Source organism: Bufo gargarizans, chromosome 9, assembly GCF_014858855.1.
Source record: "Bufo gargarizans isolate SCDJY-AF-19 chromosome 9, ASM1485885v1, whole genome shotgun sequence".
Classification (NCBI taxonomy): domain Eukaryota; kingdom Metazoa; phylum Chordata; class Amphibia; order Anura; family Bufonidae; genus Bufo; species Bufo gargarizans.
Window position 1 is genome coordinate 185861306 of NC_058088.1, and position 13165 is coordinate 185874470.

A 13165-nucleotide genomic window follows, 5' to 3' on the forward strand; every position below is an offset into this window, starting at 1 on the left:
AATCAAAGGATAAGTGGTCACAGGGGGTCTGATGGCTGAGATCCCCACCAATTACATTAATTGGGGTCCCTTGACTCCCGTTTGAATAGGGCGGCTGTAGAGCATGCCCACTACTGCTCTATTCAATCTCTATGGGACTGGCGGGGATAGCCGAGGACAGTGCTCGGACCCCCAAAAATCAGACACAGGATAAGTGTCTGATCACTGGGACCTCCACCAATCACAAGTATAGGAGTCCTGTGACCCCCCGTTTGAATAGAGCTGTAGAGCATGCCCACTACTGTTCCATTCAATCTCTGTGGGACTGACTGGGATAGCCAAGAACAGCCGGGAGCCCCCCACAATCAAAGGATAAGTGGTCACAGGGGGTCTGATGGCTGAGATCCCCACCGATTACAACTGGGGTCCCTTGACTCCCGTTTGAATAGGGCGGCTGTAGAGCATGCCCACTACTGCTCTATTCAATCTCTATGGGACTGGCGGGGATAGCCGAGGACAGTGCTCGGACCCCCAAAAATCAGACACAGGATAAGTGTCTGAGCTCTGGGACCCCCAATCACAAGAATAGGAGTCCTGTGACCCCCCGTTTGAACAGAGCTGTAGAGCATGCCCACTACTGTTCCGTTCAATATCTGTGGGACCGACTGGGATAGCAGAGGACAGTGCTGGGACCCCCCCCACAATCAGACATTGGATAAGTGTCTGGCCGCCGAGACCCCCACCGATCACAAGAACAGGGGTCCCATGACTCCCATTTGAATGGAGCGGCCGCACAGGATGCCCACTACTGCTCCAAATTCGCATTAAAATGAGCGGCAGCGCACATGCCCGACCGCTGATCCGTTTAAATGGAGGACATAGGACCCCTGTACTTGTGGGGTCTCATCGATTGGACCCCCTCCCTTATCGCTGATAAGTTTAGATTTTGGCACAACCAAATTACAGCAAAGGAAGACGATTTGCCAGACACTGCAGTATTACTACTCTCATCAGGAAAAAATGATGAAGCATTCCATGGCAGGGAGCGATGGGGGAGGTGGGGAGGATGAGGTAATCATGGGGGGGAGGGGGGAATTTGTGGTCAGAGGGAAGGGAACACAATATCATCATGAAAGGGCGTCCATAAGGGAGAATTCACACACAGCAGATCTGTTGAGGAAACTTTAGCTCCGTTCCCTCCATTCAGATGACTGGGACAAATCTGCCACATGTGAACTGACCCCCTTTCTCCCGTTCGCTAGCACCTGTACACCGGTACACACAGGGTTAAGGCCCCGGCTCTGCTATGCGGGGAGGTGTGAGGGGACTAGTCTGGAGAATCTCTCCCCTCACCTGGGAACACACAACTGTTAAATCCATCGGGGTGGGGGGAGGGGAACACTATACTTCCTCCTCGTTAAACCCCAGCCGGCCGGCCAGACACACACATCAGCCCTGCGCCTCCGCTGACAGACGCCCTATCTGTGCCCGTCCCCACACAAGTCACCCAACCACTGGGCATCTTCTAGCAGGCTATTCCTTTAAACCCCTTCATGCCGGCAGCAGTAGAACTACAAGTCTCAGAAGGCATAGAAGCAACTGTAACGCCCCACATTTTAGCCAGAGACACCCCTATTAAAAATATAGGAACCCCAACAACTATCTAAACCCCACTTCAAATATTTCCAGGAGGAATAACAGAGGAACGGCACAACACAGAGATCCAAGATGCACCGAAATTGCTATTTCATGGGAAATACAAGCATTTACTAACGTAGAAATGTCAGGAGACGCAACAGGTCCTTTTTTTAAAGGGTGACCATCGGCTGGGTCAACCCTATTGAATCAGGTACGCTGTCTGGTAGGGTCAATCCTGCTGATCAAAATGATACCTGCCTTGTGAAAAGCGGTTGTGGCGTTCTTAAAGGGCGTCTGCCAGCAGGATCAACCCTATTAAATCGAGCCTACGACTCAGTAGAGTGGATCCTGCTGATTAAAACGATACCTGCCTTGTGAAAATCGGTTGTGGCGTTCCTGAGAAAAAAAGACTTTCATTCTTTATACAAATAAGGGCTTCAGCGCGCCAAGGGGCGGGGCCTAGCTCAACTTCCCAGTGCTGGCCACGCCCCTCAGCGCCCTGAAGCCCTCACTGGTATAAAGAATAAAAGCCTTTATTTCTCAGGAACGCCACCACCGATTTTCACAAGGCGGGTATCGTTTTAATCGGCAGGATCCACTCTACTGAATCGTAGGCTCGTTTAATAGAGTTGATCCTGCTGGAAGACGCCCTTTAAGAAGTAAGTTTGGGTCTAGAAACTGTTTGGGTTTCAGATTAAAATTTACCAGCGCAGGAATGACAATCAGGCATGAATTACACGGATTGACGAACACAAGTCGTCGTCCCCCTAATTTTGTCAGCACATGACAAAATTAAATGTGTCATTTACATAAACAGCAATCTTCCCCACGTATCCGGAACGCAATCACGCCGCTCGCAGAACCCCCCCCCCATCCCAGAATCCCTATGTCACAACTAATCATCCAGATTGCCGAGCAACTGAACAATCGTCTCCTTTCACCGGCAGAAGTTGCAGCAAAAAAAAATATAAAAAAAATATAAAAATATTACAGAAGCGACAAGCCATTAACAGAATGTGTTACTTAGGAGCAAATAAGAGACAACATATTGTCTAGGCCGGCGCTTCATCTCCGAGAACGTGGAATCTTGGCTCTCGGGGAAAGTCGGCGGCGGAGCCAAGACAACATATTTTCATAAATTAAGCCGTGCATTAGCGGATCTCTGGTAAACTATTAGCTGGGAGCGTGCAGAGAGGGGAAAACAGATCTGCAGAGACGTGAAATAGCGTAAAGGGCAGGATCAACCCTATTAAAAAACAGATAGGGTTGATGCTGCTGACTAAAACGATCCCTTTACAGTCAAAAATCCCATTAGTGCCTGGACTGATTTTTCACGCCCCCCCCCTCCCCCTCCACATTATCATTGTTTGCTCACCCGAGCCTTTAATCCTGTGCATGCGCCATACATTCTATCAGTATTCACCTAGGAAGCATACTGCGAATGCGCCTCTCTCCACGCACAGGAAATGGTCGCTCAACCAATTAGTGACCGGCTGTGTGTCAAGACAGGACCAGGAGGCAGAGACCAATGGGTGCTCGGCAAGTGTCTCAACGGCAGCGGTGGGGGGTACTGAGGGTCACTCAAAAAGGATTCCCCGCTGAACAACCCCTTTAAAAAGGGATGGGTCCGTTTTCTGTTCAGATTTTAAAAAATTCCATGACCCGTGTAATGCCACATGCAGAGGTGACAGTGGTCGCACCTCTACTGCGCAGGCGCTGAAAGCGATCATCAAGGAGCAGATACAGCAGGACACGCCCCCTGCCGTCTTTGGGACGTGGCAGGTTGTTTGCACGTGTTACCCAAGGGCACCCAGTGGACCTCACTGTGCATGGCGATGGTAGCCCCGAAGCGTTTTAGCTTTACGTACGCCACTTCGTGGCCCTTCTGTCCCTTTAAAGGGGTTATCCAATTTCACTAACAGCCCCCCCCCCCATATGTCGGGGCCCTCACAGGTAATATACTGACGCCGCTCCTGGTCCCTGCACCGCCGCTGCTGCTTCTTCCCGTACACGGATGAAAACATCCGGTGTCAGAGGGGAGCAGCCAATGGCAGGCGGGGACAGGGACGGGCCACCTTAGCGTCACCCACGATGCTAGGGAGGCTCGTCCCCGCCTGCCATTGGCTGCTCCACACAGACACCGGGTGTTTTCATCCGTGTGCGGGGAGAAGCAGCAGCGGCGATGCGGGGAGCGGGGCAAGTTCTGGGGGTCACATGGGGGAGCCGTTTGTGAAATTGGATAACCCCTTTAATTGTTTAATATTCATTTATATTCTGTGATACACAGTAGAAATGTGAAAAAACGTTACAGGCCCGAAGCCTGAGGCTGCACCACTGACAGCATCTGATAACATGTCTCATGGAGTGAGCGGAGCCAAGCAGTCAAAAACTCAACATACTGACCGTCCTGTGTGGTCTCACCTGCTGTGCAGGACACACCAGCCGCAATGAGGGTCTCCGGACCCCAGACACTCTCTGCACGTGTTATACCTCTGGCAGCTCTCCACGGGGACGCGGCTGACCTGTAAGCACATCAAACCCTCGTTAGCCACAATTGTCCTGCGCCCTACACAGGAGGCATCGATAACCTTAATATGTCTCATCTATCTGATATTTATACATTTACAGGAGGAATAACGGAGGAACAGCAGAATAAAGCATGATAAAAAAATATTTTTAAAAAACGCCGGAACTGTTGGTATAGGAGAATGACCTATGGCCTGAGATGGGAATAACCCGAGTAAGCACCGGATGGCGGAGGTACGCCCGCTGCTTTCATATCTCCAGCCGCCCCCGTCCGGCGCTTGCTCAGGTTATTCCCATCTCGGCCATGAATGCCCCTTTAATGACATTCATTATCAACATTACAGACAGTCATGGCCGCCGGCGAGTCCTCGTCTCACCTGCTTCTCGCTGAGGATGTACACAGACTGCCAGTCCGGGCTGAACACCATGTCCCTCAGTATGGGCTTCCCTGGCACCACGGCCGCCGTGTCGTACAAGATGGCATCTGCGGGGCTGTCTACGCGAATCTGTCAAGGCAAGAAAACACTTGTGGTGAGCGGCGGCAGGACACTGGGGTCTTTGTGCGAGTGGGCATTGTATCTGAAGACCCCCACCCCCGCCACGTTTCTACAAATGCTCAGACATGACAACTCTCATTAGTCTCTATCACCGGGACAGATCGGGGGTCAGAGGCGGTAATGCGGGGGATGGGGCGGTGCTGACTACACGAGGGGCCCGACATTTCAGACTGTCAAAAGGGCAGAGGAAGCGAAGCTCGGCCCTTGGACAACCGTGCGACAAGCCGGAGATGCGCCATGCACACATGTCCGTGTACCAGGGGGTGATGCTGGGCACTCGCCCGCAGCGTGAAGTTACAGCATCCGCTATAAGAAAACAGAGGGTAATTCCCCTCGCCCCCGAGCAGTGCCCTGTGGGCTGCCCTCACCCCCGAGCAGTGCCCTGTGGGCTGCCCTCGCCCCCGAGCAGTGCCCTGTGGGCTGCCCTAGCCCCCGAGCAGTCGCCCTGTGTGCCGCCCTAGCCCCCGAGCAGTCGCCCTGTGTGCCGCCCTCGCCCCCGAGCAGTCGCCCTGTGTGCCGCCCTCGCCCCCGAGCAGTCGCCCTGTGTGCCGCCCTAGCCCCCGAGCAGTCGCCCTGTGTGCCGCCCTAGCCCCCGAGCAGTCGCCCTGTGTGCCGCCCTAGCCCCCGAGGCAGTCGCCCTGTGTGCCGCCCTAGCCCCCGAGCAGTCGCCCTGTGTGCCGCCCTAGCCCCCGAGCAGTCGCCCTGTGTGCCGCCCTAGCCCCCGAGCAGTCGCCCTGTGTGCCGCCCTAGCCCCCGAGCAGTCGCCCTGTGTGCCGCCCTAGCCCCGAGCAGTCGCCCTGTGTGCCGCCCTCGCCCCCGAGCAGTGCCCTGTGGGCTGCCCTCACCCCCGAGCAGTGCCCTGTGGGCTGCCCTCACCCCCGAGCAGTGCCCTGTGGGCTGCCCTCACCCCCGAGCAGTGCCCTGTGGGCTGCCCTCGCCCCGAGCAGTGCCCTGTGGGCTGCCCTAGCCCCCGAGCAGTGCCCTGTGGGCTGCCCTAGCCCCCGAGCAGTCGCCCTGTGGGCCGCCCTAGCCCCCGAGCAGTCGCCCTGTGGGCCGCCCTAGCCCCCGAGCAGTCGCCCTGTGTGCCGCCCTCGCCCCCGAGCAGTCGCCCTGTGTGCCGCCCTCGCCCCCGAGCAGTCGCCCTGTGTGCCGCCCTCGCCCCCGCCCTGTGTGCCGCCCTCGCCCCCGAGCAGTCGCCCTATGAGCCATGCAGTGCCCAGGCGGAGCAGTCTAAGCCCCATGCCACAGCCCACACCACTGACACTTGCCAACATTCCAGAATTTGGCAGGACATCCCACGCACCAGACTGTCAAAATAGTGTTTTATGCAGACCCCATCCCAAAATGCCGTCCATGCCCAGAGCCATGCTCATCTGCCCCCTATGACATCATGTCACACAGCGCCGGGCACTGCCTCGTCTCTGCACAGCCTCCTGTCTGACAGTGCAGTGTTAAGTGCCGGGTTTTGCTCTCCAAGTAATCATTTCATCCATAACAACCTGCCAGTAATCGGGAGGATTAGCAGGAAATATTACGCCAGGAGGAGGGGGGAGAATGGCGCTGGTTCATCGGAGGAGGAGGGGGGAGAATGGCGCTGGTTCATCGGAGGAGGAGGGGGGGGGGGGGAGAATGGCGCTGGTTCATCGGAGGAGGAGGGGGGGGGGGGAGAATGGCGCTGGTTCATCGGAGGAGGAGGGGGGGAGAATGGCGCTGGTTCATCGGAGGAGGAGGGGGGGGGAGAATGGCGCTGGTTCATCGGAGGAGGAGGGGGGGGAGAATGGCGCTGGTTCATCGGAGGAGGAGGGGGGGGGAGAATGGCGCTGGTTCATCGGAGGAGGAGGGGGGAGAATGGCACTGGTTCGGAGGAGGAGGAGGGGGGGGGAAATGGCACTGGTTCATAGGAGGAGGGGGGGGGGAGAATGGCGCTGGTTCGGAGGAGGAAGGGGGGGGGGAAGAATGGCGCTGGTTCAGAGGAGGAGGGGGGGGGAGAATGGCGCTGGTTCGGAGCACCAACTGGGAAACGGCACCACCCTGGTGCACAGGCTGCCTCTGGTACTACAGCTCCTCCCCACAATGCCTTTAAAGGGGGTGTCTAGAAATATTGAAGGTCTATCCTTAGCATCTAGAATCAATAGCAAATTAGTGACGGCCCGACCCCCAGAACCCCAAACAGACTGAATTGTCTGCAGCGCTCTAGTCAGATTAGTGGCCGTGCCCGGTACTGCAGCCCAGTGCTACTCACTGAAACTGGAAGAAGCTGTAATAAAGTGTAGCACCAGACATGGCCACTACCACATGCATGGCGCAGTGCCAGGTAAAACAATCACGTGCACAGGTCGCTCACCGGACTTCCGCAGCCCCTTCAATCTGCTGATCTGTTGCTTTATCGGGGGAGAGCAATCATGCCCTACTATAGTCCATTCTGATAAGGAATTCTTTAGAATTTTTGTGTCATTTTATACGTATTTTTTGTATATATTTTTAAAAAATAATTTAACCCAGATTTTCTGAATTACAATAGGCCGGAAACGGAAGGAAGCAGCATCTTCTACGGACGCCGCAGCATGTCCCTTTAATAGAGTCCGCCACTGTAAGACGGTGATCTCTCAGGCTATGGGGGGAGGGGTGCTCCTTACCGCCATGTAACCGCAGTGGCTTAAAAGCAGTCTTTCAATAAATCTGCAGAAAAATAATTAATATCCGCGAGGCCGACCTTCCATGGCAGACTGTAATTGAATGGACTGGTCGAAACCACTAAACAAGGCTGGAGGCGGCGGCCGACCAACTGGTGACCTATGTGGGGACGGACCCTTAAAGGGTCTTTTTCCTGCGGGTCCCCTGTACACAGGATGTAATTAAAGCTCGACGACTCCTTACACAAACATCACACGGGGAGACGGGAACGCTATCATTGACCCTATTTACAGGACCAGGCGCACACTGCGCCACCACTAAACCCTTGGGGCCCCATCCCCCAAACCAATTAAGGTCCCCGAGACATAATAACGATTATTAAAAGCAATAAAGAGGCAGCAACGCGACAATATCCAGGCGCGGCAGGGGTGCTAACCTTCATTATTTCCTGGTAGTATTTGGGGCAGGAGGCGAAGAACGACTTCCTTACTCCAGACCATAAATATGCATTTGTCGGTGGAGATGATGTTTCCTACGGCTCCTGTGATCTACAGGACGAATACACCTCAAAGAGGGTGATTTTAGGGGACTGTCAGGTGTGGACAACCTGTTTCTCCCACTGTGTGCCTATGATCATGCTGCTGGGATCGTCTGATTTAATGCTCAGTTTTTCTACAGCGCCTCTAAAGGGAAAACAGGGTACTGCAAGAGGGCAGTCCTCCAAAGCAGAAGAATGTACCAGTCCAAATTACGCGCCTCCGCTAATATATAAAGGGCTCATATGACCGGTAAGGAATGAAGGGGCCACAGCGCTAGGGCCCCTACACTTTGAAGGAACGGTAGGAGTCCCACCTGATCATAAATTATGGCATCTCCTAGAGACAGGTCAACGTGTCTAAAAACAGACATCCACCCGGGACGGAAACATCTACTGCAAATCGGTATAAACTGGCGCTCCGCTACACTGAAACGGGTGAAATCCACAGCGACACTGCGCGGCAGAAAATTTCTGGATGAGATTTGTTAAAGTCTCGCCCCCAACTCTGCGGCTACTGCAAAGTGCCGCGGATTGTTCCGGATGGAAAATCTGCAGCATTTCTGTCCAGTGTGAACATGCCCTTATGAAAAAGGTAGAGATTCTGTGCATGCCCTGCGCCTCTCAGGTCAGCCTTTCCTATAATTCACATAACGACACCTAAAAAGGGTCATTTCCAGTCGACACCCCCGTCCCTGGCCTATTAATACTCACTTAAAGGGGTTTTACGTAAATAACACACAGTCCCCTCTAAATCATGCCTTCATAGATGCCGTTAATAATACATGGTGTAAACCACTCGCCGTTAATCACCTCCCTATTACCCATTCATTATTGATGGACCTGATGTTTACATGGAGGAGAACGATAATTATATTCATACAGCCGGCCCTGGCGCACGTGCGGCGCTGCGACGGCGGGTTCACACCTCACCTGACCAGTCTGCATACTTTTACTCTCTACGAACCCTTGTTTCTTCCCCATGATCCCCAAATTAAGGTAAGCAGACCATAACTTGTGTCTGGGATCGGCATATGGTCAATGCCATGTGCCTGGTATTAGATTTTAGAGTGAATGCAGTACCAGTTGCTGCCTATGGTCCGGAGTGGCGCTATTTCTCAAATAAAAATATGCTCTTGTAGAAACCCCTTTAAAATGTCTTAAGTCTACGTGAGGAGATTCAGAAGGGACCCTTACTTCCTACATGCTAACCTAAAGGGGTGGCCCATGAAAAACACATCACCTATTCGCAGATGTATGATTAAGGAGTATCCGACCTTCAGGACCCCCGACAATGATAAGAACAGGTAGCTTCAGTCACACATTCAAGGGACAGACAGACAGGCGATCGCTGTACCCCGCATAGAGACAGAATGGAGCGGAAGGCCGCGTGCGTAACCACCACCATTTAAATGGGAGACACGGGACCCCCCCCATTCTTGTGATTGGTAAAAGTCCCAGTGTTCGTGTAATGCCCTAGAGCAGGGAGTACTTTGACATTTGCCTATATCTCCTATGCAAAGTTAAAACTTCTTACTTTATTTCTCTTGAAAGGGTTAACTTATACTGTAATATTGTGTAACTGCCTGTTTTTATATTGTGATATATATCCTGTTCATTATCACTGTATTCACATGGCTCAGTGGAAAGGGTTAATGAATAGTGAGAGACTGTTAGGGCTTTGACTGAGAAGTTGGTAATTTTCCACAGCTGTCATAGGGTTTAAAGAAGACCATGTTTTGAAGGGAAAAAACTCAGACTAGTTTACAGTCAAAGGCAGACAGACTGACCTTTTAAATGTCTGGTTTTAGCTATGTTGTTATGTCTGGAAACTTGTTTTGTTTGGAATACCTGCTGTGCCATTGAGTATCATTGAGGCTCTAATGTAAGTCTATGACAGACGGGAGCTGAAACAATGCATCTGTTTGTGCTGAGTTTCTCCACTCCACCCCTCATATTAGAAGGTTCCAGTCTAGCAAAAACTGTATGGCCTCTTTCAGACAGGGCGTTGCGGGAAAATGTGCGGGGGCGTTGCGGGAACACCCGCGATTTTTCCTTGCGAGTGCAAAACATTGTAATGCATTTTGCACGCGCGTGAGAAAAATCGGGCATGTTTGGTACCCAAACCCGAACTTCTTCACAGAAGTTCGGGCTTGGGATTGATGTTCTGAAGATTGTATTATTTTCCCTTATAACATGGTTATAAGGGAAAATAATAGCATTCGGAATACAGAATGCATAGTACAATAGCGTTTGAGGGGTTAAATTTTTATTTTATTTTTTTAACTCACCTTTATCCACTTACTCGTGTAGCCGGCATCTCCTTCTGTCTTGATCTTAGCTGTCTGCAGCAACAGGACCTTTGGTGACATCACTCCGGTCATCACATGATCTTTTACCATGGTGATGGATCATGTGTTGGATCATGTGATGACCGGAGTGACGTCACCAAAGGTCCTGTTGCTGCAGACAGCTAAGATCAAGACAGAAGGAGATGCCGACTACACGAGCAAGTGGATAAAGGCGAGTTAAATTTTTTTTTTTTAACCCCTCCAGTGCTATTATACTATGCATTCTGTATTCAGAAAGCTATTATTTTCCCTTATAACCATGTTATAAGGGAAAAATAATAAATGATCGGGTCTCCATCCCGATAGTCTCCTAGCAACCGTGCGTTAAAATCGCACCGCATCCGCACTTGCTTGTGATTTTCACGCAACCCCATTCACTATGGGGCCTGCGTTGCGTGAAAAACGCACAAAGAGCAGCATGCTGCGATTTTCACACAACGCACAAGTGATGCGTGAAAATCTCCGCTCATGTGCACAGCCCCATAGAAATGAATGGGTCGGTATTCAGTGCGGGGGCAATGCGTTCAACTCACGCATCGCATCCGCGCGGAATACTCGCCTGTGTGAAAGGGGTCTATATAAGGAGAGCAGTCAGAGACCACTGCTTGGAGGGGAGACTCATGCCAGCCTGCATGAGTGACCAGAAGATGACGCTGAGCCACAGACCATGGGTCACTAGCCACCCGGACTACTGAGCGAGAGAGAGCTCAGACCTTTCCTCAGCATCAGGAGGACACTGGAGAAGTCAGCCCTGTGCCTCGCCTGTATTGTTTTGTACCCGAGTTCCTCCAGTAAAGAAGCACCCTGACTCTCTGGACTTATTTCCCATTGGTGTGCACCACGCCTCACCATCCCTTCCAGAGAGCAGCAACACATGGTGACACCTCGGCGGTGTAGGGGGGACCCAGCGTAGCGTTGGGGCCACCCCAAACCCGGCCTCTGCATTAGGGCCGCCCAGTGACTATACATTTATTATCATTCACCCTGTGAAGGTGGCAAATGTTTTCCGTGGGCCATCCCCTTTAACCTGGGAGGAACGAAGGATCGGGCATGCTGGATTTCATCCTGATCACAGGGTTGTCCATCAGCAGGTGGCTCCCCATTCAGAACACACGAGCCGAGTGTGCATGTGAGTGGACGAATAGCAATCAGCTGAATGGCCTTAAAGGAAACCTTCACTCAAATGGTTACTTTCCCTATTGTCGAAACCCACCAATACCAGCAGGACGGGCCGACTAATGTTTATGGGGGTCTTCGACTCTCTGTAGAGGACAGATGGCTAAGGAGATCAGGATCGGGCAGTATATTTGAACATGTCCGATCCTTTTGATCTCCGGGACCATCCCGCGATGACAAGACATGCACACTCGGCCGAGGACAGTGATCTCTAACTTGTTGCCAAAACCACAATTACCAGCATATTCTGAAAGGGAGTCATGCTGGGAGTTGTAGTTCTGCAGCCACAGGTTGGAGTCATCCCCACTGTCTGACATTAGTCCAGGACAGAGTGAAAAATAAAATGGTCGGGCAGGTCGGCTCCTTTAATACCAGATCTGGAAGGGGAAGGAGGGGGGGGCGCTTAAATCCAGCGAGAGGCGCGCTGATGTGCCAGAGACATAAATATCTGCGGGACCAAAAAGAAATGTGTAAAACAGGAGTGCGCTAATGGGTTCCAGCTGTGGAGGACTGCGCACGGCGGACTCAGATTTCACACCGTTTTATGAAAAGTTTAATGTTGCGCCTATCCCCTGGGCCGCCTGCCCTCCAAGCTAAGCCCCATAACCACATTCTCGTCTATCAGACCCCAGGAAAAATGTACCTGATTTAGTGCGGATCACGGCCGAGCGTCTCACGGACTCAGCTTAGAGGGGAGGATAGAAAACACATGTTCACTGGAGGGGAACAACCTGCAGACGAGAGGAACACGGCACACCGACGGTTGTCAGAGGGCGACTGCGGTGCGAGGGGTGCTAAGCAGGAATTCCAGGTGGCAGCTTTTTTTTATTTTTTTGCTTAAAGGGGCACTCCTCCTATCGCTACTGTTGGTGGTGGAAGGGTTACGTCTCTGGGATCCGAAGGGCACAGCACTGAAAAGAGAGCAGCATTCGCACAATCGGAGGGGGTCCCGGAGGTCAGCCCCCCCAACTGATCATATCCAACAGACACCCCACTGCTTTATGCGAAGGGAGTAGTCCTTTAAAAAAAGGACCTGCCTGGGGTATTCCTATCTGAGACAATGGGGGGCATATCCTAGCGATTGTCTAATAGGTGCGGAACCCACACCTACACTGAGAACAGAGGGGGGAAGGCGGAGGCCCCCGCATTTCCCCGTTTTCGGCCACCACCAAGTGCTCTCCCCGTAGAACTGAATGGGATCGCACTGCGTTTGCGTGGCCACCTCTCCCATTCATTTCCATGAGGCCGACGGAAATAGCAGAGCCAGCGCTTGGCTATTTTCGGCGGCCCCAGAGAAATCAATGTAGGGCAGCTGCGCATGCGCAGTGTGTGCCCGCCATAACGTTCACGCCTCCGTTCTCAGTGTGGGTGCGACCCCCATCTATTAGACAACGGGGACATATTCTGGCGATATGTCCCCATTGTCCGAGATGGGAAAACGCCTTTAAGTAGTTACTTGTAGTCTTCAAGAAATGACCATTTCTTAGACCTTTATATGCTGTGCAGGTCCTCTGTTATTCTTCCTGGAAATGTATGAATAAATTGGGTGTTACCCCTCGTGGGCATGTCCCTCCCTACACACTCAAACACTGTCCAATCAGTGCCAGGCTGTGCAGAGAAGCACTCCTTTGACAAAGGGATTAGTAACATTCTGTAGTCAATATATTTATACATTTTCAGTAGGAATAAGAGAGGAACGGCACAATGCGGCATTATGGGAAAAGACGATCCAGAATTTCATGTGGGCTACAGGAGAGGAAGAAACCCAT

The 13165-nt window shown here is 52.3% G+C and overlaps 1 protein-coding gene across 1 annotated transcript in view; it reads right to left on the reverse strand.

Annotated features, from left to right (window-relative positions):
• PLXNA3 (plexin A3) overlaps nucleotides 1-13165 on the reverse strand; it is a 72176-nt gene that overhangs the window by 31219 nt on the left and 27792 nt on the right. Inside the window, exons 4-5 of the mRNA XM_044269077.1 lie at nucleotides 4521-4649; nucleotides 4039-4139 (exon numbers count right to left, since the gene is read on the reverse strand). Of these exons, the coding sequence (XP_044125012.1) occupies nucleotides 4039-4139; nucleotides 4521-4649 (230 nt within the window). The remainder of the gene's footprint in view (nucleotides 1-4038; nucleotides 4140-4520; nucleotides 4650-13165) is intronic.